The 25147-nt window shown below is 54.0% G+C and overlaps 3 protein-coding genes across 13 annotated transcripts in view; 1 reads left to right on the plus strand and 2 right to left on the minus strand.

The window, feature by feature from the left end:
• The window catches only part of ADAP1 (ArfGAP with dual PH domains 1), an 86776-nt gene extending 82786 nt beyond the window's left edge, over positions 1 to 3990 (plus strand). For all 4 annotated transcript variants that reach the window (XR_003793035.1, XM_029219791.1, XM_029219794.1 and 1 more), the window contains one exon: positions 2703 to 3990. Coding sequence is in view for 3 of the 4 variants with exons in the window: in XM_029219791.1 (XP_029075624.1) it covers positions 2703 to 2743 (41 nt within the window). In the remaining variant the exon portion in view is untranslated. The remainder of the gene's footprint in view (positions 1 to 2702) is intronic.
• Positions 1 to 12149, minus strand: part of GET4 (guided entry of tail-anchored proteins factor 4) — a 17094-nt gene extending 4945 nt beyond the window's left edge. The window contains exons 1-8 of one of the 3 annotated variants that reach the window (XM_029219803.1): positions 11913 to 12149; positions 7258 to 7336; positions 6919 to 7000; positions 6362 to 6511; positions 4001 to 4139; positions 2568 to 2708; positions 2297 to 2372; positions 2112 to 2184 (exon numbers count right to left, since the gene is read on the minus strand). In XM_029219803.1, coding sequence (XP_029075636.1) covers positions 2112 to 2184; positions 2297 to 2372; positions 2568 to 2708; positions 4001 to 4139; positions 6362 to 6511; positions 6919 to 7000; positions 7258 to 7336; positions 11913 to 12064 — 892 coding nt within the window. In that variant the 5' untranslated portion in view covers positions 12065 to 12149. Of the gene's footprint in view, positions 1 to 18; positions 2185 to 2296; positions 2373 to 2567; positions 2709 to 4000; positions 4140 to 6361; positions 6512 to 6918; positions 7001 to 7257; positions 7337 to 11133; positions 11795 to 11912 lie in introns of those variants that run through there. The other 2 variants (XM_029219804.1, XM_029219802.1) reach the window with 2 other exon arrangements.
• Positions 12150 to 12791: 642 nt separating this feature from the next.
• SUN1 (Sad1 and UNC84 domain containing 1) overlaps positions 12792 to 25147 on the minus strand; it is a 52083-nt gene continuing 39727 nt past the window's right edge. For 5 of the 6 annotated variants that reach the window (XM_029220013.1, XM_029220009.1, XM_029220007.1 and 2 more), the window contains 7 exons: positions 24408 to 24543; positions 22753 to 23007; positions 21946 to 22030; positions 19108 to 19223; positions 16909 to 17076; positions 14959 to 15051; positions 12792 to 14562 (listed from right to left, as the gene is read on the minus strand). In XM_029220013.1, coding sequence (XP_029075846.1) covers positions 14449 to 14562; positions 14959 to 15051; positions 16909 to 17076; positions 19108 to 19223; positions 21946 to 22030; positions 22753 to 23007; positions 24408 to 24543 — 967 coding nt within the window. In that variant the 3' untranslated portion in view covers positions 12792 to 14448. The remainder of the gene's footprint in view (positions 14563 to 14958; positions 15052 to 16908; positions 17077 to 19107; positions 19224 to 21945; positions 22031 to 22752; positions 23008 to 24407; positions 24544 to 25147) is intronic. The other variant, XM_029220008.1, reaches the window with a different exon arrangement.

The following is a 25147-nucleotide window of genomic DNA, read 5'->3' on the forward strand; positions in this document are numbered from 1 at the left end:
AAACGCGAACATCCCGTGTTCCTAGACTGAATAAACGCGAACATCCCATGTTCCTAGACTAAAAGACTTCATATTGTTAAAATGTCATACTACCCAGAGCAATCTACAGATTTAATGAAATCTCAAATCCCCAAAACATTTTTTCGCAGAAATAGAAAAACCCATCCTAAAATTCATATGGAATCTCAGGGAACTCAAATAGCCAAAACAATCTTGACAAAGAACAAAGCTGGAAGTCTCACACTTTCTCATTTCAAAATTTACTACAAAGCAGTAGTCATCAAAAGAGTGTGGTCCTGGCACAGAGACAGATATCGACCAATGGAATACAGAACCCAGAAATGAACCCTCGCATATATGGTCAAATGATTTTTGACAAGGGTTCTGTGCCCACTTGATGGGGAAAAGGACAGTCTATTCAACAACTGGTGCTGGGAAAACTGGAAATCCACATGCCAAAGAATGAAGCTGGACCTTTATATAAGTAAAACACCACATAAAAAAACCACCTCAAATTGGATCAAGGACCTAAATGGAAGACCTAAAATAATAAAACTCTTAGAAGAAACCACAGGGCAAAAGCTTTGTGACACTGGATTTGGAAATGACACCAAAGGCAGAAGCAACAAAAGGAAAATAGACAAATGAGACTTCATGAAAAGTAAAATATTTTGTGCATCAAAAGACACTCCAGGGAGTAAAAAGGCAACAAGGGAGGGACGGATGAACAGGTGGAAAACAGAGAATTTTTTAGAGCACCACGACGACTCTGCACAATACTGTAATGGCGGATACATGTCATCACACATTTGTCCAAACCCACAGAAGGTAAACACCAAAAATGAACCCTAATTTATGTATCAGTATGTTGGACTTTGGGTGATAATGACATGTCAATGCAGGTTCACCCGTAATAAATGTACCATCTGCTGGGGGATGCTGATAATGGGGAGGCCGCGCCTGTGGCGGGGAAGGGGTATTTGTGCGAAATCTCTGTACCGTCCTCTTAATTTTGCTGTCAATCTGTAATTGCTTTAAAAAAATAAAGTCTTTAAAAAAAAATAAAGAAGGCAACCCGCAGAATGGGAGAAAATATTTGCAAATCATATATCTGGAAGGGAATTAATACCCAGTGTAGAGAACCTGTAAAACCACCAACATGATTCAAAAATAAGCAAATGACACGAACAGGCATACACACAAATGGCCAATAAGCACGCAAAAGATACGCAACGTGCTTAGTCACTAGGGAAGTGCAAATCAGGACAATCAAAACAGAGACACCACCTCAGACCCATTAATAAGATGACAACTGTCAAAAAGGCCAGAGAACAGCAACTGCTGGCAAGCACGAGGAGGAACCGGGACCCCGGTGCCCTGCTGCGGGATCCCAGTGTGGCGCTTCCTCAAAACATTAAACAGACCCAGCAATTCTGCTTCTGGCTGTCCCAGAAGCACCGAAAGCAAGACCTTAAGGAGGTAACTTGTACACCCACATTCACAGCAGCCAAAGGTGGAAGAACCCAGGTGTCCACTGAAGATGCAGTCTTATCCACACGATGGAACATGAATCAGCCTTAAAAAGGAAGGAAATCCTGGCACCTGCTACAACAGGGTTGAACCTGACAGTGACATAAGCCGGCAAAGGAGGACACTGTGTGATTCCACTTATGTGAGGTCCCTGGAGGTTCACAGAGACAGAAAGTAGGGGGTGGGCACTGGGAGCCAGTGTGTAATGGGGGCAGAGTCTCAGTTTGGGAAGACGGAAAGGTCCGGAGATCCGCTGCACAGCAGCGCACATGTAGTTCACACAAAGGTCCTGCGTACTTAAGCACCGTTAAGGTGGGGAATTGTATGTACCACAAAAAGAAATCTGGCTTCGATCCTGTGGCCAACGGAGAGGGACCCCAGGGGACGATTATTCATCGGGGGCCGTACGAGCTCTGCTTGGGGAACACGCAGAGGGAAACAGCTAGGAGCCCGCAACCCTCCTGCTGGCACCAGGCCCCGCTCCAGGCCCCTGCCTGCCCTGCTCCCCCGGCTGGCACACCACACTCTGGGCCTCACCCACAAGCCCCGACTATGAGCCCCCCGCCCCACGAGCCCCTCACCTAGCAAGCCTCCGTAGGAAGACGTCTGCTTGGGTGGCACGCCGAAGAAGAGCTGTCCTATCCTGTCGAGGTACTGGAAGAGGCACAGGCGTGGTTGAGGAGGGCGCTGAGCCCGAGGCTGCACGCGGACCCCGCGCACAGTGTCTCTCCCCCTCCCCCTCCAGCGGCTGACCCCCGCCCCTCACCTCGTTGTACATGGGGTCCCGCCGGAGGGATGGCTGGTACTGTTCACACAGCACCGTGAACACCGTCAGCTTCCCCCTGGAACAGGGCAGAGCACAGCATAGCCGATGCCCACACGAGACCAAGGACGTGGACAGAAACCGCACGACTCCACCCCCCCACGCGCGCTCACCCACACATCTCTGCGTGCTTCCACGCACACGTGCGCCCCTCCACACAAGCACGTGCGCAAGCCTCACCCACACGCCTCTACACGCACGCAGGCACGCTCACCCATCGACGGCCAGCAGCAGAAACCAGAGGAAGTTGAGCAGGGGCTGCACGAAGGGAGGGCCGCTCTCGATGGACGGGTGTTTCCGTGTGTACGTCGTGAACACCACTGACGCGCTGCTTTTGTTTTTTAAACAGAGAAACCTGGAAATAACATCCCAGTGAGTGGGCACACCTGACCGGAGGAGGAGGAAACGGGTTTCTACAAGCGCCTGCCCAGAGGGCCCCATGTGGCCCGTGCCCCCGTGCAACACACCGAGGGCACCAGCCAGGCCCCTCGCGTGGACCAGCCACCCCAGGGAGTCCCAAGGTTTACGGCCGGGGACAACTAACTTGGGAAGGTGACGTGTTCAAGGTCAACAGATCCAGGAGACGGCAGGGCTCCCTGAACCTGTCCCACACCTGTCTGCCCCTGCCCGCGAGAGCACAGTGGCCCAGAGGCTGCCCCGGCTCCTGTTTCCGCCCCGTGGAGGGCGTGTCCACGGCCAGACTTTACTGTGGTGCACGCCCTCGACAGAGGGATGGACGAGAAAGGGCTCACGCCAGAGGAAACACTGGCACCACATGCCAAAGCCAGGGCCAGCGAGTTCTGGATTTTAAACAGGTTTCGTTTTCAAAGTCACAGATTCAGCAACAAGTGGTGATATGTCAGAGCTCGGAAGCTCCCCGTCCACCCCAACTCATGGGACACGCCCCATCCCAAGGCCCGGCCACCAGATCCAAGTGCTTTTCTGGGAGGGAGTAATCTCATCGACAGGCACGTGGTGGGACAAACACATGGTCCAGTGGGAAGGGAGGTCAGGCCCCAGGTCACCCAACGTGTGCTCTCGGCTGTGTGAGCCCAACGGGATGCTCATGCCTCTAGCGACTCTGCTGTGTTTCAGTATTTTCAAAATAAATTGTTGAGAGAAAACAAAAGAGGAGGAGGCCCAACGGGGACAGAGGGGCAGAGACACAGAGCTGAGGTGCGGAGTGGGCGGGCAACTCCCCCATCACTGTGTCTGGACGCACAAAACACCTGGGAAGGCAAACGGCCTTTGAACAAAGGCTGTGATGCACGCGCACGTAACATCCCAGGAGGCTGAAAATTTGGTAAGTGTACGTGTCCTAAAAAAAAATAGTTGCACGACACTAACCACCGCCCCCAAACGTGATAGATGATGAGGAAAAGAGAAACTCAACAGCAACAAAACGCTGATTTAAAGCACAGAAAGTACTTCTACCGCCAATGGAAACGTTACAAGTCGGCCTAGGGGAGCTGAGGGGCACGTCTGGGGTGCCCGGAGGTCAGCAGCAGGGGTCACACTGGAGGACGTGAGCTGCGTGTGGGACACTGAGTGACTTCAGGCCTGTCCTCACGCGAGGCTCAACCAGAGGCCAGCCCTGGACCCCAGGAGGCCACGGATGCAAGGGCCGGACAGCAAGCGGGTACCTACTGGAGGACAGCCTGGGCCACGAACATGTCCACCTCGCTGCGGAAGCCCCGGGCCGTGGAGTACTCCACCAGCATGTTGGCACAGCCCTCCCCGTCGCTGGAGTGCAGGAAGTGGTACCGGGACTCACAGTAGTTCTGTTCTGCGGAGGCAGGCAAGGAGGCAGCTGTGAGTGCCCCCTCCTCCCCCACGCCCCGCAGGCAGGGAGGATGGCGGTCCTACGTCATCGCCGCGCTGACTTCCACCTGGGCTGTGTCCCCAGCAGAGGCCAGACTGTCCCCACTCGAATCGGGGTCAGCTGGGAGCTGGACAGGAAGGCGGCCTCAAGCCCTGGGGCAGAACCCGCATCCCGCCAGTGCGGTGTGTGCACGACGGAGCCCAGCGGCCCTCTTGGCCCCGAGTCTGCCGTTTTGACGAGGACCAGGACAGGGCTGGATGCCGGCCCTCCAGGGATGGTGCTTCCGCTGATGCTCCGCTGTTCTGAGCCTTTGACTCTAAACCGGTTACTGAGCTCTAAGTGGGTTCTAATGGTCTGTTTTCTTAAAAAGCGACCAAACTCCCAACCTCCCCAGTTTCACCTGGACACACACACCCCCTCCTCCCCCTTGGATCCACCCTCCACGCCGATGGCTCTCACCCAGAGTGACTCGACCCCTACTCCAGACGCAGGGAAAGGTCTGGAGCCGGCGTCAGCCGTCACAGCTGGGGGTGCTTCTGGCACCTAGCTGTGGAGCCCAGGGATGCCACTCGGCACCCTGCAGCGCAGGAAGGACGCCCAGGGTCAGCGGTGCTAACGCAGAGACCCAGCTCCAGGGCAGGCCCCCAGTTCCCACTCACACGCCACACTGGCTCCCTCTCCTTCCGGACAGAGGGCACACCTCCCAGGCTGGGCCTTCTCCCACCTTCCACCAGCACTGTCCTTCCACCTGGGCACCCCCAGATCACCACTGCCCCCCAGCATCAGCTCCCAGCACTGCAGGGTGACTTCAGAGAAGAGCGTGCTCTGTGTGGTTGTGTTTTGTTGGTCTCCTCTCCCTCCAACCCCAAGAGCGACCTTTTGGTTTTAGAGCCTCCACGTGAGAAGAGAAATCCGGCAGGTCACTAGGCGCCCTCAAGCCCCGGAGAGGCGCCTGCGCGAGACCCCAGCGGAGCAGGGACACCGAGAGCAGGCAGGTCTCCCACGGCGCCCTGCACAGCATGGCGGGCCCTGGGCCACACCACACGCCTGCCTGGAGGCCGCCCACCGCCGGGGCCCTGCAGATGCCCCTCAGCACGGCCTCCCACAGGCGCGGGGGCCCGCTGGCCTCACTCGCCATCTGTTCCTGATGTGACACCTTAAGATGCCTGGGTCTTGAGGTTCAAACATTTAATGTTAAATATACGAGAGCTTAACAGCTCTCGACCCCAGCGAGGCCTCTGAGCAGCTCTTCAGCCACTGAGCAGGTGCCACACTCCCTGCTTCACGCCAGGCGCCGGTCCCAGTAACACGGGTTCCACAGACACGGGCCCCCTCCAGCTCTGCCTGGCACCTTGGCACACAGGCTGAGTGAGGCGGGTGTGAATCGAGGCACTGATGCTGCAGGTGGCCCGCTCGGCCGACGAGGCAGTGCGGAGGGCGGCCGTTGGCTGAACGGAACCGTCGACAGAGCCCCAGCACGAGCGTCCAGAGGTCTAGACGACAGAGCATCTAGACCTTCCAAATTCCCACAGCCTCAGACAGACCAGGTCGGGCCCGCTCGCGCGATCCCAAGACACCTGCCCAAGGTCGCCGTCCCTCTGCCTGACCCCGCCCAGGTGACGGCCCGTGAGGACGAGGCACAGAGCCGACCTGGCCGGTGGGGCCCAGACCCCTCGACCACCACATGGATGAGCTGCACACACGGCCTCCACGCGAGGCCCCAGGTGGCACAGCCCCCTCACACCCGCCCAAGAGCGACTCAGGCCGCTCCCCTTCCTCTGCTTGAGCCCGGGACGTGACCCCCTCTCGTGGACTGAACAGCCCCCGCAAACGCTCACTTAGAAGACAAGAGGAGTGCTGGCAGAACGCCAGCGGGGGAAGGACCAGGGGAAGGAGGTCCTGGAAGGAGGCCCCAGCACGGGGGAGCGGGTGGCCGGCAGGGGACCGGAAGCTCCATAAAAGGGAATGCCCCGCCCACCCGAGCGCAGCAGGTGTTCACACGCGGAGCAGCAGCGGCTTGGGACTCTGAGGGCCACCACCCCCCAACCCCCCCACCCCCGTCAGCAGCGCAGGTGACTGCAATTGATCCGAACGGACCCCGCCAGCAGCGGCCCGGAGAGCATCAGAAGGGCCGCCTGTTCCCTGGCCCACCTGCCCGCAGGGGCCCCCGCCCACCCACGGCCTACCTTTCCACAGGGTGCGGGCCAGCAGCTGGTGGAGCCGGGGGTGGCCCAGCTTCCCGGACCCCCCACTGGACCACTTCAGGGCTCGAGACACAAATGCCACTCGTTCCGGGGAGTTGGGATCCATCAGGCTGAACAGCTTGGCCAGACTTTCTGCAAACGACACCCACACAAGCCTGACCCAGAGGAAGCCGTGGCTGCTGCTGCTGTGTTATGCATCTCACAGAAATTAATTAAAAACAACTGTTTCACGTTGAAAGAAAGCGGAGAAGCGGCAGGCACACCGGGAGGGTCCTGGGGCCACCCCAACCGTCCTCACTGTGACGCCTCCCCACAGCTAAGCCTGTGTCGGGGAGCAGAAGGGAGGGGGGCCGCCCCAGTGGGGATCCGCGCGCGCCTCTCCGGCCGGGCAGCTCGCAGAAGGGCTCGCCCAACGGGGCAGGGGCTCCAGACCACGTGGCACCCACCACGCGCCAGGGAGGCTGGGTGCGTCTGGGCGGGTGGGGGCAGGGGAATGGCGTGGTGATGTGGCAACGGCACGCGTGTCCACTCCATCTCACCCAGCAGCTCCTCGACCACCTCGACCTCCGCCTTCTCCAGCGACTCCAGGACCAGCATGGACAAATCAGCTGCACTGTTTTGCTATAAAACATAGAAAAGGACGTCAGTGGGCGCGAGGCTCTGGCCCGTTTTCAGAAGACGGTGAGGCTGGGCAGTGGCTCTGGTTTCCAGTTAGAAACCAGCGACCGACTGCACCTAAGAGGTGGTTCTGAGCACCAAGGCCACTAGCCTTCAGGCCCCACACTGGTGCTGGGACACAGGGGCGCTCAGCCCAGGCTGCCCACCAGGCCTCTCCCTGGCCCCCCCATGCCAACCCTGGCCCCGGGCAGACAGCTCACCTGGCCGTGGCTGAAGAACAGCAGAGCTCCTGAGCACATGAGCTCGCGGGCCTCGGCATGCTTGCTCTGGGCCATGTACCTGCACGGAGAGAAGAGCAGGGCCGGCCAGGGCCGGGATCTCACAGGCCGCCAAAGCACGGCCACCAGACTCACAGGGCTGGTTTCGGAGATGAGATACCAAAGATTCGGCATCCGAGTAGGAAGCGAGCACCCGCCCCACATACCCCTCCGCTGAGAACGGAGCGGAGCTGGGCTTCAGGTCCCGAGGGCACCTCCCGGAGCTGCCCCCGACCCGTCTGTCCAGGCTCGGCGCTGGGCGCCCACGGCCCAGCCCTCCCGCCCACGAGGCGCCCCGCGGCAGCAGCAGTGCCGTCTGATCACAGTGTGCCAGGCACTCTCTCCGCCCAAACGGGCCAGAAGCAGAGCCTCCCTGCAGCTGGGCAGGGGTCTCAGCAGAGGGACCAGCGAGGGGCCGGGGGCCACTTCCAGCTTCAAGCACAGGCCTGGCTGTGGTGAGGGGCAGCGAGAACCGGGCGAGGGCCACATGTTGGGGCCGAGGGCCTGCCGGGCCGCCCCCTCTTCTGCCCCCTCCACCCCGACCACTTTCCACCTGGGACGTTTCTCACCAGGGATGGAAGCTGGGAAAAGCCGGCTTCCCGAACTGCAGACAGATGAGAGCCTGACAGGCAACCTGGCACACACGGGACAGAAAGGATGCTCCGTCCACAAGTGAGACAGACGTTCAGGGGGGCAGGGCCAGGCCCGAGCTGAGTGCAGGACACCGAGCCCTCGGCTGCACGTTCCTCTCAGGGACAATCAGGAAGGAAACCCGCCCAGCCGGTCAGACCTGCGTCCCGGCCCAGACAAGCGGAGTCAGAGACGAGGCCTGCAGGCACGCGCTGGAGACGGAGACGGAGCCAGGGGAGCCCCGCTGCCCTCTGGCTCACGGCCCGAGGCTCAGGCCAGGACCAACCACAGAAAAGGACTTTTGTGCACCAGGCTCGGGAGCAGCAGCCTCGTCCCAGTCAGCACCCGGGCTGGACCAGGAGGAGAATCCCGCGCACCTCGAGGGGCAGACGGGGCACCTGGGGGCGTGGGCACGGAATGGGGGCTTCTGGAAAAATGAGCCCTCACGCCGCCACCGGCACAGACGTCCGGACGGCGGGCACGCCTCCTAGGGGACAGTCACGCAGCCCCGCTCAGCTCTGGGGACACGACAGGGCTCCAGACTCTCCTCCCCAGGCACAGCAAGAGATGAATGCCTAGAAAGTCGGGGAGGGAGCAGAGCCCTGAGAGGCAGACAGGCTGGATTCCTGGGGCGGCTTCCCCAGTGACCAAAGCCGCACAGCCCTGGGCAGCCCTGCCCTGCAGGAGGGGGCCTGGAGCTGGAAACCCTGCAGCAGTGACAGGCACCCTGAAAGCCGGACGTGCTCTCTGGGCACCGCAGAGCCCTGGCAAGGGCGGATGTGGCTCCCCGGTGCCCGAGCCGGAGGGGACGGGGTGCCACCGAGGCCTGGGGGCTCAGAGCACCACCGCCCCTCCCCCACCGCAGCCCCCCACCCCCCCACGCTGCGTCTGTGCAATCGTTCATTTTGCACTTTTTTTTTTTTTTTAAAGCAGAGCACAGACACAAGCGTTAACATTAACGACGCAGACGCAGTGTCTACCCCACGCCCTCTCCCGGGCGCTCCATCCTACCCCCAGGTGGTTGAGTACACAGGTTTGAAGTTCCTCTTTCAAAAAATTTCTTCATTTGATTTAAGACACAAAACACCCACAATCAACACTCATCTCAGGAAGGCCCCTGGGCAGCGAGACCCCTTTCACAGTTAAATCCTGGCGGGTGCAGAGGCCCCTCCAGGCCACAGGCCACCCTACAGAGCAGTCGCCAAAGTACCAACAACCCATCAGGCCTAGAAAACGGACCCTCTCCCGTCCCTGCAGAGAGAAGGCTGAAGAGACAAGGGAGTGCCCTGGGCACCCGCACCTTCGAGGAGACGGAGCTCAGCCTCTCTCAGAACCATTGGCTCCTGCCCCGGGCGGCGGCACCCCACCCCCCATAAGTCCAACCTCCCGGGCTGCCCAGTTCCTCCTCCCCTCCTCAAACTGCTGGGGGACACAGTGTAAGTGAATTAAAATACCACAGATTGGTGAACTTATCCAGCAGGTGAATGGGCAAACTGTAGTCCACCCATACAATGGAACAGCACTCAACAATAGAAATTAACTAACGATACACATAAAGGTGAATCTTGAAATGATCGTGCTGAGGGAATTCAGAAAGCCACATAAAAAGAGGACGTACTCTACAATCCTACATACATAAAAGTCCAGAAAACGCAAACCCATCTACCAAGACAGAGAAATCAGCGGGCACCTGGGGGCAAGTGGTGGAGAATTCACTGTAAAGGCAGATGAGGAAGCTTTTGGGGATGATGGGTATTTTCAGTACCTTGATTGGTGATAATTTCTTGGGTGTGTACATATGTCAAAACCCATCAAGTTTTACATTTTATATAAACACTTAAAAGCACTTATTTATAGAAAAACATCAAAAGAGCAAAGCTGACTTCTCAGGGCCCCCGTGCAGAGCTCTAAACCAGGGCTGCAAGCGCAGGTCTGAACGTGGACGGTACCCAGCAGAGACAGGGACGACTCCAGGCCTATTCAGCTGGGCCCCCGGACGGCCACAACTGCTACGGTGCCTGAGTTCACCGCATCCCCCAAAGAGGCCCACAGGAGACCACTTACTTCTCAGGAGTTCTGAAGAGGTGTAAGAACCCCTAAAAGATCAAAGAGGAAGCCAAGGCTCAGAGAAGAGATTCAACAAGTCCTGGATCACAGGTCACAGAGCAGAGAGAGAATGCGAACCCAGGTCAAGGCCGGGCCGGTGGACAGCCTGCATCTGTCCCCACGTCACTACAAAGCACACTCTGCGCACAGAGACTGGCCTCTTCAAAGCTAATCAACAATCACGTTCCTGGTACAGCAGCAACTGCAGAACTGGCTCAAAACAAGGAACACCATGTTTATCTTCGGGAAGATCCAGTTTTGCTGACTAGTCACCGGGGCAAATACTTTATATAAAAGTCCCCAAGAAAAGCAAGCACCACGACAAATCTTGAGCGCTACGAAAGCTCCCCATCACACAGATCTGACTGGCTAAGCTGCCAGGCCGAAAGCTCGACGTTACAGACCTTAGAGCCTACTTACATCTTTGGCTCATCCCGTGAAGAACAATCAACTCACCCCTACCGGGTCCTCTGGCGACAGAGCTCAAACTCGGTCTGGGACACGAAGCGTTACGTCTAAACCCAACTACAACCAAAGCAGAAAGTACTGCCAGAGTTCCCAAAATATTGATTCAACTTGCTATTTAAAGAAAAAATTTAAATCTAGGCCTAAATGGTGTAAGGCAGGCATGAATGCCTTTAGATATCATAGCAAAGTATTTGCTGTTCTGCAGCAGTTTAGGACGAAAAGGCATTCCACAGAACAGACGAAATCCTCTAAAACTATCTTTAAATGCTAACGAGTGTCTCAAATGTTTTCTGGCAAGAAACCTGAAGGCTAACAGAACGTGTGTAATATACAGGAATGCCTTACACATGTAAGAACTAAAAAACTACAGCAGTAGCTGCATGACAGCAGAAACGGTGTGACACACTGCAGTCCAAAAGAAAACTGAGCTAGGTTTAAGAAAACCTAAATTCCTAAGGCCACACTAAAAAAAGACATTTATTTAATCCAATATATTCAAGCATCACTTCAACGTGCGATCAAGAGTTGAAGGTTCCTAATACCTGACATTTTCTCTGCGCTAAGTCTTTGAAGGCCGTGTTTTTACCCTCACCGCCCAGGCCGTTAGGGACTCACATTTCAGAAGCTCAACTGCCGCACGTGGCCAGGCAGCGCAGGTACAACAAAAATACCGGCTTTATGGGAACAGCTGGTTTAGTAACAAGACACTCGGGTGAGCAAGGGCTACACAAGAGGAGAAAGACGTTTACAGCCTCGCGACGGGACTCCCAGAGGCAGGAAAACCGTGGAACTCGGAGCTGGGGCTTCAAACCCAAAGGCGCTCGGGGCGGGGGAGGGGAAGGGTGGTCTGGGCCGGGGACTGGGGCCCGGAGTCTGCGTCTGGGGTTCGGGTCTGGGTCCGGAGTCTGGGGTCTCGGCCAGGGCTTTGGGTCTGGGTCCGGAGTCAGGGGCGGATCAGGGGTCTGGGGCGGGATCCGGAGTCTGGGCCGGGTCTGGGGTCTTGACCAGGGGTCTGCGTTGGGTCTGGGGCTCGGCCAGGGGTTTGGGCCGGAGTCCAGAATCTGGGCCGGGTCTGGGGTCTCGGTCTGCGTCGGCTTCCAGAGTCCGGGCTGGGTCTGGGATCTCAGTCTGCGTCTGAGTCCAGAGTCTGGGCGGAGTCTGGGGTCTCGGTCACGGTTCTGGGTCGGGGTCCCGGGTCTCGCTCCCCGGCCGCAGCCCTCCCCCGGACGCCGCACGGCCCCTGCTCCCACCGCCCAGGCGACGGGCAGCGGCACGGGCCAATGGGGGCGCGGGGCGGCGCGGCGCGGCCAATGGGAAGCGGCCGAGGGCGGGGCACCGGACTCGGCGGCCGGGCGGAAAGCCCTGGAAGGCGGCGGCCGCGGCGCAGTGGCTACCTGAAGAAGAGGGTCCGGTACATCTGGTGCGCCTCATAATAGTCGCCCTTCTCGACGCTGGCCCGCAGCTTGCCCTCCACGCGCTGGACGCCGCCGCGGTTGCGGGCGCCGTTCCGGGCGCTCTCCTGCTCGGCCATCGCCGCCGCCGCCATCGGGCCGGCGCTCCGCGCAGGGCTGACGCTGTCGCAGGCGCGGTCGGCGGCGCCTCGCGGCTTCCGTCCCGGCGGCCGCCCGAAGCCTTCTACGGTGGCTCACGAGGAGCCGCGGGCGGTACGCGGGCGGCCACGTGACCGAGGGGCGTGCCCGCGCAGCACGGGGAGGGCGGGCACACGATCAAAGGGCGGGGCTCCGGAGTGACGGCGCGGCCTGCAGACGACGACCGCGGGGGCGCGGCTGAGGGCGGCACGTGACCCCGCGGGGCGGAGCTGGCACTACAATGGCGGGCAGACGGCTGGGAAAATGCAGCTCAGGCGCAGGGAGGGTGGTCCTTGCTATAACTGAGGCCGCTGAGGTATTTAGACTTTCCAATGAATACTTTCTGGGTATGCCGGCGGCTCGGGGTCCCGGGTCAGCTTTCCCACTCGGGCGCTCCGGATCAGCGCTCGCCCCGACGTCCGAGACCTAAACACGCCGCTCTTCTCTCGTAAGTGGTTCGTGTGGAAGCGCGGAGACACGCCCGCGAGCGGGGCGCGCACGGCGGGGACGCACGCGGCTCCGAGTCCGGCGGCCCGACAACGCGGGCCGGACGCGCTCCCGGCCCAGAGTGGTCCTGGGAGGGGCCGCTCCACGCGCTGTGTTCCCCTCCCCGCCCGGGGCAGAGACCAAGCAGGTACAGAAAAGAAACACACTGTTTATTGTTCATCTGAAATATCACATGCATTTTTTTAAAAATTAAAGCTCTTTATTTAAACGTTTCGATAGCATCTTACCAATTTGGTGGCAGCGAAAAGAAGCTCTACCAATGACAAATATTTTGAAAAGCATTTACAAAAATACATTGCACAAAGTCCTATCTCTCATCTTTAAAAATAAATATTCAAAATATTTCCACCCCATCTCCCAAATTTAGTTTTATATAGGAAATTTTGATCTATATATGTATCCTGTAATATATGAAACATCTGTATACGTTTTACCCAACTTAACTGCATAGGCATTAGTTTCAATTCTAACAAGAGTGAAAAAAATGCTAGCTTATGTAGTTTTTGTATATCTGAGGACTGTTGTGCAATATACATAAAACTCTTCAGAAAACCAGTCAGCACCATCATTTTATCTTTTTCTGAAAATACAACATTTATGGTACACCAAAAGACTGTCTTAACCCAATAAAACTTAAATAATTTTTAAGGTAAAACATCTGTAACACCTTAAGTGCCTTGCAGATATCTCATTTATAAAGTCTGCTCAGTAAAATAGTCTAAATATTAAATACTAATTATAACCAAAGCAAGTCTCACAGGAATTGAGAGAGAATGGCCAACAGCTGTAATAAAAGGCAAATCCCAACCAGAGCCAGTACAAAGTGCTGCTGTAAGAAAACCTAATCACCAAATGTCCTGGTTTTATGAATTTGCCACACCGGACAATCTCCTTTAATAACCATCAGTGGAATAGAAGCATAAGCCTCTGAAAAGACTTAGAGCATGTTAGTGTTTGCTTTTCCAGAAAAATTCAAAACAAAACCTGAACATATCCAAAAGATTGGATTTCTTGGTTCCTATTCATAGTGTGAAGTAAAACTGCAGGGAAAATCTGATGGGATGAGCCCAGTGGAGACCTGAGAACTCTATTTACATGTTTGTGTAGATCCAGACCATCCCCTTTCGAAGCAGACCCACTTCAACCTGCAAAGGGAAACTCTCCAGGGTTCCTGAACGGATGTTCACACGCCAAGCCCTGACGGAAAATCGTTCTCAGAAGTGGGAGCAAACTAGGCAGGAGAACCCGTTTTCATTACTTCCCCACCTGGTGACTTGAAAGAACTACTGGTGCCGAACAGAGGAGAATCTCACCCTAAAGAAAGGGAGTTCAGAACTCTGAACTTTGGTGACACTGTTCTTCCCTGAAAGAAACGTGTGCTGGGTTGAACACATATCTGCCCCAAAAGGTCCTTTTTAAAAGGGCCAGTGAAGGCCGCTGTCAAGGCTTCAAGAACACTCCAAACCTTTTAACTTCCTTTGCTTTGTTACTGATGTCAAGCAAATACAAAGAGTTTTATGTTCAAAAACAAGTCCCCCAGAGGCCAAAAGTAAGTATCTTTGTGAACTATACATTCAGATGAATCTCCACAGAGACCACCTGTAGCTAGCGGGTCTCTGAGCCCAAGCAGTCAACATGCAGTGTTTCCTGTGGACAGAACAGCAAGCTGGGTGTCGGCATTTATCGCTTCCACACCCACGTCCTGCTGGCAGTCAGTGCGTTTATTTCAGGGGTGACGTTATACTGCTCTCTGTATGCCCGTGTCCGTGAAGGATTCCAGTGTTCCAGGCTGTCCCAGTATATACAAAATGTACAAGAACAGTGAGTAGTCTCTTTACTTGATAGGCTCTCCGTGAACTCTGAACCGGTAAAGACACGTGTATTCGGGATGGCCCCAGTTAGAAAAAATCCGAAGTTCCACTATTTGGAAAGCTCTTTCTGGTCTTTTCTGCAATTGAGGAGGGGAAAAAAAAACAAAAACAAAACACATTTATTTCATATTACTACCACCAAGCCCAATCACTTCCCCAGGTAAGAGATTTGAGATTAAACAGCCAAGTTGGAGATTAAGCTTTTAACGTGAACTATATCATCTATCACAGGACACAAAGTTCAGGTGAAACTCTTGAGAACTCATCACCCTTGACACATTTATGCAGAACAAATTATATACTAAAAAGTTTCATTCAGGAACAGAAAAGCTAGGAAGCTCAGATCCACTTTTTCAGAATTTGGCCCTCACACCCTGTGGGCATTTTTGTGAGTGTTGGCAGGTCCTGTGGATGCAGGCAGCAGTGAGGAGACCCGGGAGCCTGAAGCCTGTGTGAGGCGCAAGGATCCTTACCGGGGCAGGGAACATCTGTAGTGACTCCCCTTCTTGATCGTAGGTAAACTGTCCCAGGAGCTGCCCTTCTTCTTGATACTCATTTTCTAATCCCTGAAACAAAACCATCTAGTCACTAAATAAAGGAAAAACGGTTAGTGAGGTAACTGGGAGAGGGAAATTACTGTTCCATTAAAGTAAGGCCCTCTGTGTGCTGGGCATTTTATTAAGGGCTTCTCGCAGATCACAAAGCCCGTGAGGTAGGCATTATTCCTCCCGTTATACAGATCAGGAAAACTGAAGCTGGGAGAGGGCAAGCTAACAGGTAGCAGAACACACTCGACACCCACGTGGCCCACTGTAGCCCTCCATGCTCCCAAGTGGAAACCCAGGGGCACGTGATGAGCCTGGGGAAAGGAGAGCAGGTCAGCAGAGTGTGGGGCCCCAAGGAGGTCAACTCACACAGCCAAGAAGAGGACAGGCGCCGGGGGGCTGGGGGACAGGAGACAGTGTTTAACAGGGACAGAGTCTCAGTTTGGGAAGATGACAAGCATTCTGGAGATGACAGTGGTGATGGCTTTACAACAGCATGAATGTACTTGATGCCCCTGAACTGCATGCACACTTAAAAACGGTTAAGATGGTAAGTTTTATGTTCTGTGTATTTTCCCACAATAAAAAAGTAACCAAGTAGGAAGTACAGGTGACTAATTTGAATGTCTATTTCATAAAGGGAAAGGACTTTCTAGGTACAAAAATGCCATGGAAGAAATTACAGGTAATGAGCAGGTGTAACTAAACACAAAATTAAGACTGACAGTGGGAAGTATATCTGTAACAGAATAACACATGATTAATATTTTTATATTAAAAAGCTCAAATATTCATAAGGAAACTAAGATACCGAAAGATAAATGAATAGAAACAAAACCAGAATCTACAAAAAAGGAAACATGCATGTGAAATACATAGAAATGTAGATTAAAGTAAGATCTATCGAATTAGCAGAGATTTAGAAAGAGGACTCAATTAGAACGGGAACTACAAGATAAGGAACGCTTCTCATACTAACAACGCGTATGGTGCGATGAATCCAAGGCCCCCTTTGAACCCCTGAAACATAACGCCACCTGAGTGTCTAGCCTGAAGGATCACCAAAAAGTGAAGAGGCTTATCCTGAAACGTGGGGAGTGGAAACAGTCAACAACGGCGAACGGGGGCCGTGGACAAGGGTACTCTGGGCTGCTCTTTAAAGAAGCAGGTGAAGATCTCACTTCACACCCTGCGGGTGAGAGGGCCAGGGGTCCAGCGTGGGCGACTGGTGGTGACGCTCTAATGTGTTCAGATTTCAGATGCTGCTGCTGTCTGTACACCTGAAACTGGTACAGTAAAGCTCAATGCCATGGACAAATACTTAACGGTCAATTTGTTTCTTTAAGGCAGGAAGTGAAATTTTATGAATGGTATTGTCTCAACTGTACTTCTTTTTCGGCACGCGAGATCTTAGCTCCCCAACCAGGGACTGAACCCGTGGCCCCTGCAGTGGAAGCGTGGAGTCTTAACCACTGGACTGCCAGGGAAGTCCCTCAACTGCACTTTTTAAGGGAAAATACCAGTGTTAATGGTGACTTCTGTAGGTGCTGGGATTCTGGATGTCCTTTTCCTAACGTCCTCATTCTGTTCTGTACATTCAGCCTCACGGTGTTGTCAGAACAGACTTTACGGCCGAGCAGATGAGAGGCCAGTCCTCCCACAGCCGGGCTGTTGTTGTCCCCCTGTGCCCCAAGCCTCCCTCCCTGGGGAAGCCCTGGAACGTCTCCCTCCACATTTACTGGCTACTCAGAGGTCAGTGGGCAGAGGGGGGGACAGCGACACCGGTAATATACTCAAGTCCCCAGCGTTTGCAGGGCTCGTCTCCAGGAGATTCCCAGACGGGATGAGGAGGGCCGCCCCGGGACGGGGTGCACTCACGTAGACCGCGAAGTCCTTGGGGGCGCTGGTGATGTTCCCCGTGGGTGACAGAGTCCTTGGTATGTGCTCTAGGGTGAAGGTGGTCGGGTGGATCTTCATCGACAGCCTCACCACGAGGTACCCCTGGGAGCCTTTGAACGCCCAGCAGTTCCCTGGATAGATGTCAGGCTGGGGAAAAGGCAAACACTAAAACTCAATAGCTGAACAAGCTCTTAACCACTCGAAAAACAGGAGCAGTAAGAGAAAAAACTGGTTAACATTGCGGGGGGGAATGGAATTTTTGCTGGTAAGAAATGGTCGTGAGCAAAATCAAAAGATGAAGTGAGGCAAGGCATTTGTGACTTAATCCCAAAGGCCCACTGTGTGCAGTGTGAGGCGAGTGCTGAGTCAGCCAGAACCTTAAAGAGAAAGGGCGGCACACATCTCAGAAACACAACTCTCGGTGGTCCTCAGACAGGGAAAGATGCGCCGCCCTACAGAAAACAAGAACTTACGAATTTAAATGACGTGGTGCCACCATGTCTCATCTCACAGATTGCCAATAACCCTGAACCGAACAAAACCTGCTGTGCACACTGTGAGGACGCGCACTCTTGCACACTGACACCATCGCCGAGGGAAGCAACGCTGGGAAGACCAAGCATCGGCGTATGCGGCTACCCTCTGACTGACTGGAGAGCCACCTCCAGCTGAGCGCGTGTGGGCACAGGCACAAGATGCAGAGGAGGCGCACACTCATCGTGACAGCACTTTTAACAGCAACAGAGGAGCCACAAGCCCACGCCAGGGCTTGGTCAAGTCGGCGGAGCCGCGTGTCTTCAGAGGCCAGGACGATGTAGGCCCCAACTCCCCGTTCATCCCGATGCCACGCGTGTGTCTCCTGCCCCTCCAAATACACCGCTGCCCACCTGCGTGAGGGGCTCAGGCCCTTGGCACAGCCCTCCCGCCCGCAGAGGCTGCCAGGCTCCACTGGGGTGAGCCAGGCTGCGCCCTCTCAGACAGGCCTGGATCTGAGCCGCAGCAGAGGGGCCGATCCTGGATCCTCTGCAGACTCTGGCTTCCCGTGAGCAGCCCCTCACCTATGACTCACAGTCCCTCAGTCTCAACTCTCCCGTCCAGGGTGCCGTGCGGTTCTCCCGAGAGGATGTTCCCAGCAGGCCCGCCTCCACTTGCCCCTTCACATCCACCCAGCACCTAGGTACTGGCCGCTACCTAAGCTCCAGACCCAACCTGCAGCCCAGGGACAAGGCTGTGGACCTGCTGCAGAACGTCGAGACCTCTGGAGTCCTTCGACCTCTGGGACAGCCCTGCAGCTTGGGGCCAAGGGCAGCGGGGTCAGTCCAAGCAGCTCAGACGACAAAAGCCAAGCCGGGCAGCCCCCAAGGACAAAACTGCCACTAGGACGGGACTGGAGGACCCAAAACATGAGGTTCACTGAACATGAGGATGCTCAAGTCAACTCCCGACTCTGAGATCGGATTTGCGCTTTTTAAGTGAGAGACGGCTACTGTGTGCGTGGTTCACACAGAGGGAGTTATTGGACCTTCCTTCAAACACTGTCATTGACGTTAGTGCCGAGGTCCGGTGGACGCCTCTGAGCGCTGCAGCTCTCTGTCCCTGAGTCCTGCGTGGGCACAGCCCAGGTGGTGAAGGGAGGCCCTGCAGCAGCGGGGCGCCCGGCGCCTCTGCAGAAGGCACTGGAGGACAGGGCCCTACAGTCCCCTGAGCAGCCGTGGGTGTGACATGCAGAGGGAGAGGGGCTCCTCCTGACGCCACCTGCGCGTCTCCACCCATTCCACCTCCTGAAACACCGAGGAAGCGCAACACACAACCTCCTCGTGGAAGGCCCTCCAGCTCTGATGGTGACACCCCAGAGAAATGGGTGAAGTCAGACACAGGACAGGACAGGCAGCCTCGCCTGCACCAATCAAACACAAGCAGAACCAACAGACGGCATCGGAAGTCACCTTTGAGGTGAGAGGGGGCAATAGGGGACCTAGAGGCACTGGGACTGTGCTCCTGGGTCCACAGACGTGTCCGCTTGATGCAGATCCCCTGAGCTGTAGCCTGAGGGTCCGCATGCTCCAGCTTACACCTCAACAACAAGGTAAACAAGCACACCCCTAAAACGGGCTCAGCCGGCACCATGACCGTGCTGGAGGCCTCGACCCGCACACGATGATCCGGACGCCTGCTCACCTGGATGGCCACGCGGGGGGACTGGGAGAAGTACCAGAGCGGGACACCGAACAGGGTGATGAGTGCGGTCTTGGTCTCATACGTCTCAGAGCAGCGGGTACTCAAGATGCTCCCACCTACAGCAGAGTTGAAATGTGTCTCAGCATCTTATCCTACTGTTTCAGAAACAATATCACTACCCACCTGTAGAGGTTTATCTGAAATGTTCTAAAAATTCTCACGTTTCTAACTTATATAAAGAATCTTCTACTTGAAGATCAGCTCCATTCTTAATTTTACTTTTTCCAAATTCAGTGTCAACAGTTCACAACTACTTTAGGACATACAGTCCCTACCGCCCACCAAAGACTCTTAAAATACTGGGCTCCCCGCCTGCCACTATAGGGACAGCGACTCTGAGTGAACTTTTGTTCACGTTTTAAAATAAAGAATAATGAATTCAACCAGGCACCAGTGTTACCTGTCAGGTCTTCAGAGGACCTACTTAATAGGCCAAAGTGATAAAATATTATGACGATTACCAATTGCTGGGGTAATAGGAATTTGCTAACAAGGACAGGGTTTCTATTTGGAAATAAACAGAAATGTCCTGGGGCTTCCCTGGTGGCGCAGTGGTTAAGAATCTGCCTGCCAGTGCAGGGAACACGGGTTCAAGCCCTGGTCCGGGAAGGTCCCACATGCCGCGGAGCAACTAAGCCCGAGCGCCACAACTGCTGAGCCTGCGCTCTAGAGCCCGTGAGCCACAGCTACTGAGCCTGTGTGCCACAACTACTGAAGCCTGCGTGCCTAGAGCCCGTGCTCCGCAACAAGAGAAGCCACCGCAATGAGAAGCCCGCGCACCGCGACAAAGAGTAGCCCCTGCTTGCCGTAACTAGAGAAAGCCCACATGCAGCAACGAAGACTCAATGCAGCCAAAAAATAAATAAATTAAAAAAAAAAAAAAAGTCCTGGAATTAGATAGTGGTGACTGTTGTACAACATAATAAATATACTAAAAGCCATGACACTGTACACTTGAAAATGGTGAAGTTTGTTATGTGAATTATACCTCAATAATAATAATAAAGAGTGTTAAAAAAAAAAAAAGAAGTCCACTTTGCCCCTCAACAGGAAATAGGACAGATAGGATGCTGGTGCCAAAGCAGGCCAAAACAACTTGGTGTGGGAAGAAACATCAACTAAAATAAATTAAAAAGAAAAACAAATAAGTGAGTAATAAAACTAAAAAGTCCTGAGCAGTCTGTATTCTAAGAGCCAACAGTCCCTAACCTGGCTGCACATCACAACCCCTCAGAACACCTGCAAACGCAGCCGCAGGCCCCTTTTAGAGCTGCTCACCCGATAACGGGGGAGGGGATTGGATGGGATGGAATTTTAAACAAGAAAACAATGTGATTTTGACATAGCTGATCAGCAGGTCCAAACTTCTGAACCACTGAATTCTTTTTAAAATATCTTATTCTCATTCTAAAAAAGTGTCTTCTTAAATACAGTGACTCACTTTTTTCACTTAAAAAGAGCCAATGTATGTTTTGTTCGGTAACAGAACGTTCAGTTCAGCCTTGTCAGGATTATCAGAATTCTGAATTAATAACATACCAACCTGTGAGGACTCATTATGCCTCTAAGAAAAAATGACAACTACTGGTCCCACTGAACTGTTAAATCGTCACTTGATGTCTCTGAATTGCAAAAATGATTTCTTCAGAAATCACTGAATTTCAAAACACAAAACTAAAATCATTTAATATTCTAAAACAGTCATTCTAAACAAAATATACCGAAGAGCAGTTAGCAGCCTTACTAACTTCTGATGCTGGAAGAACCTGGCGGTGTCTGCCAGGAGCAGCAGCCTCCTGCACTGTCTGTTCAGCCCCCGTGAGAAGGTGAGCGATGGGGACGGGCCGCAGCTCCCGCCAGGCTGCTCTGAGCCCCATCGCCTGGTGCCCTGAACGGCTGGGGCAGGTGACTGACACTCACTGTGGGTTGATGTCCCCACCCCTCCCACAGGCCCTCACCCTTTATTACTGAAGTGTTATCAAGAACCTCCTTTCCTCCAAGAGACCATATTAGTCACCCAGCCCTCATCTGCAATTCCTAAGTTTTAAAAATTCAGAAAACCAAGATTTTCTCTAACACGTATGGTGGCAAAATGCTCCCTGCACTGACATGACGTCATTCCCGTTTTCACAGACGTGTTCCCATGTGTGATCCGTGTGTGCTGCCCTGGACGCCACCGAGGGATGGTGACAGAAGTCCACGGACACGATGCTTCACTAAACCAAGTCTGGTTTATCCAATACACCTGGTCCAGAGCCTGCGCCATGTCCACGCAGCACTTCCAGACTCAACGGACCACTTCCTTGAGAAACCAGAATAGCACCCCCATCCTTCCCTCTATTCATTCAGCTTGACCCACGCTGCTCTAGGGTCAGTTTCTTTTTACTGAACTTCTATACTTAAAAAAACCCACACACTTTACAACACACAAGATCATAAGTGAATAATCAATAATTTCTGTGGTGGTAAACTCTCATATGGCCAGAAAAACCTAAAAGCTACTAAAAGGCCCCCAAACTGAGATTTTGCTGATGTGTGTCATCTCACAGGCTCACACCCACAGCTGACGCGTGAGCTGCAAGCACAGCCACCAGAGCTCCTGGGGGAACCTGGCTGTGCTCTGAGGCAGAACACTAGGGGCCCGCCTAGAATAATGCTCTTTCTCAGATCTTTGAAAGTTCTAACAAGCTCCCTACTGTTGGGCGTGGAGCAGGTAACAGCCTCTTGAGTGGCCTCCCGCTGACAGTAGCACTTTTGGGTCAGGGGTCTGGCACTCACCCCCGGACTCCAGGGCGAAGTCCACCATGCCAGTCTTGTCCTGGGAGTACAGCCTCAGGGCGCTGTTCACGATGGCACGCGCTTGCTGGGCAGTGGAGGCACACACGGAGACGACCCCAGAAATGAAGGACATGTTTTCAGTTAACTCTATGTGGGGACAACAGGCACGGGGGCTGTCTCAGCAATCCCAAACTTCAGTCCTGCTCTCAACTGCGGGGATCCCGGCTCAGACACAGGCAAGAAAGTCTCAGAGCCGGAACCCCCAGTGCCATAAAAAGTGGACAAAGCAAGGACTAGCGTTAGAGATGGTAACTTGGGACTGTATTATGGGAAATTTTTGTGTAATTCCAGAAGGTATGTGGCCACCCAGGGAGACCAAGTCTTTGGGACAAAAAGATTAATAAAGTATAAAGTACTCCTAAGAAGTAGTGTGATAACAATAACACCCGAAGCTTACCGTTCCCAGCACCCTGCATGGTGCTAAGCACTTTTTATGTCATAATCACATCCCTAGAAGACCATTCGTAGAACAAAACATCAAAATCTGCTAGCTTGGGACTTCCCTGGTGGTCCAGTGGGGAAGACTCCACGCTCCCAATGCAGGGGCCTGGGTGTGATCCCTGGTCAGGGAGCTAGATCCCATGTGCCGCAACTAAAGATCCTGCGTGCTGCGACTAAGACCAGGCGCAGCTAGCTAGCTAAATACATACACACATACATAATAAATTTAAAAATCTGCTAGCTTAATACCTAGATGATCAGTTTCACTACCATGTGAATTTTAAACAATTCTCATCGTCTACTTACCGCTTCTGTTATTCCAGAAACGCCCGCTCCATTCACAGCAGATACTACAGTTTCAGAAGCTGGCATCTGTTTTGTCACAGAAGTGTGGTGGCTAATGTTCTCCAGTACCTGCAGCTCTAAATCCCGTAATAAAATCTGCAAGTTGTCCTTATTTACAAAGCGAGCAGACAGCTTCTGCAGCAGCCACTCGAGAGAAGATTCGTGCTGATCTCCGGAGAACATGAGTCTGAGGGTTTCTCTGACTTGGGCGTCCACCTAGTAAAATCATTGGTGAGTATAACATGAATCTACTGTTTTAGCGAAATCATTTCAACTCTTCACTCTGTCACCTTAGATACCCTGGAAAGATCACACAGCAGTTCAAAATCCATAATGGAAACTTGACACGGTTTCTTCCCTTCATACGAAACTTAAGAACCCTCCAAAGAGGCTGAAATACATTCAGGGGAACAGGGATAGAGGAGAGCACAGCCTAGGTGCCCTGGGTGCCCACGGGACAGCAGGAGAGGGGCCCTGCCCCAGGTGAGGTGCAGATGACAGGACCCCTCGTCTTCAAACTCAGTCTGAGAAGGAAACAGTCACACACACAACTGAAAATGTAACTTTACGCAGGCTGGAAGCGTCCAAGTGCATTATTTCTGCACACACACCATTATGTGTATAAGCTCCTCTCCTTGCCCCACAGAGAGCGGAAGACGGGGCAGAAGCACCAGGAAAAGCACAGCATTGTGACAAAGCGAGCACATCGACCTCCTCACTTGCAGGCTCTGGAATGTTCCGCCGTACAGCTCAGCCGCGGCCCTGACGCGGGCACCTGGGCCACCTCAGTGCTACTGTCACAACACTGCACACTCGTCCGTGGCCCCTGCACTGGCGCTTTCACCTCTGCACCCAGAGTCCCAGGAGAGTGGCTGCTCGTCTCAAAGACTGTGTGTCTCTGTGACCCGTGACCATCTCAAGATCTTCCCCCAAAAAGGCTGCAGGCATTCACAGTCCCCCAGCCATGAGGACACCTGTGTCCCGAGCCAGCCCCGGAGGAGTCTGTCACCACCTCGCCATCCTGAGGACTGAGGAGCAGTCATTCACGTGACCTGCAAACCCATTCAGGGAGACGGGTTGCCTGCCGGACTGGGCCACATCTCTGCTGCGCTGCCCCGTCGGCCTCAGTAGCTCCCTGCACCGCAAACTGTCACCCTGGGCCTGCGAGACCTCCCCCCCAACAACCGTCCGCCTTTGACTTAGGATGACCTGTGCCACTCCAATGTCCGTGTTTCCATTTTCACGTAGCTATAAATGTCTAGATTTCTTCTTCTGCACATGGATAGAGGCCTGAAGCAATGTCCGTGACGTGAGGATGTGATACGAAACCACAGCGTGACTCTACTTTGGTGAGAAGATACACAACCGGCCCTGCCCCCAATAAAAGTGAGCCCTTGGCCATGCGTGCGTAAAGGAAGGAAAGACATCTCGTGTCACTGGAGAGGCGGGAATTCGAGGGGAGCTGAATTTTTAATTATTCTATTCAAGATGGTTAAAAACTTCAAATATAGTAAAACAAAATTTTTAAAGGAAGTTGAAATTAACTTAATAAAGATATCAACTCGAGTGTTTTTATCTTCCATGATAAAACAAAACGTAAAGCTGAGGACACCTACTCTTTCGGATGCTGCGTCCACCTCCTCCTGGCTGGCTCCCAACCGCTGCCGCCCGGACAAGCCTGCTTTCAGACGCCCCAGCTCCTGCTCCAGACGCCGGGCCACAGCAAGGAGGCGCGGCTCCTCGTCGGCTCTGCTGCAGCGGGGGGTGACGACAGGATAGGTCAGTCCTGCCAACAGCACGTGCAGGAGAAATGCCCGTGTTCCCCGGGCAGGTCAGCTGTGAACACACCACCCTGTCCCTCAGCAGCACACAAGTTTCAAGCCAAGGCCCCGGAGACTGTTCCCACCTCAAGGTCCGCACGCACACAGACACACACACCTGCCCGGGCGGGGGCCAAACCTGCCATGGGCAGCGGTTATGCTTCTCTGGGTGCTGGTGGGGACTCTCATATACTATTTAATATTTAAACCTGTACCTATCGCCTTAAAATTCTGAAAGACTTCAGAGATGTGACAGTGTTTACTGATAATCACTATAAAATTAAATATGAATTTTTCATGCTACTGGAAGAGAAAACTAAAAACATACGGCTTCAGGATTTTAACTGTAGTGGAATAACTGAGGACATGGAAAGGAGACGTGACCCATGAGCTCCCCCCCCCCCCAGCAAACTGGGGCTGGCGCATAAGCCAGAACTGCAAACAGTCCTGATTGCTTTGAGCCCCCCCGGCAAACCGGGGGCCTGCAAAGAAGCAATGAGTGCTTTGGGCACTGATCCATGAGATGTCCTCAGTAT

The sequence above is a fragment of the Monodon monoceros genome, unplaced genomic scaffold, assembly GCF_005190385.1.
Source record: "Monodon monoceros isolate NGI ecotype Baffin Bay Population unplaced genomic scaffold, NGI_Narwhal_1 Super_Scaffold_13, whole genome shotgun sequence".
Lineage (NCBI taxonomy): Eukaryota > Metazoa > Chordata > Mammalia > Artiodactyla > Monodontidae > Monodon > Monodon monoceros.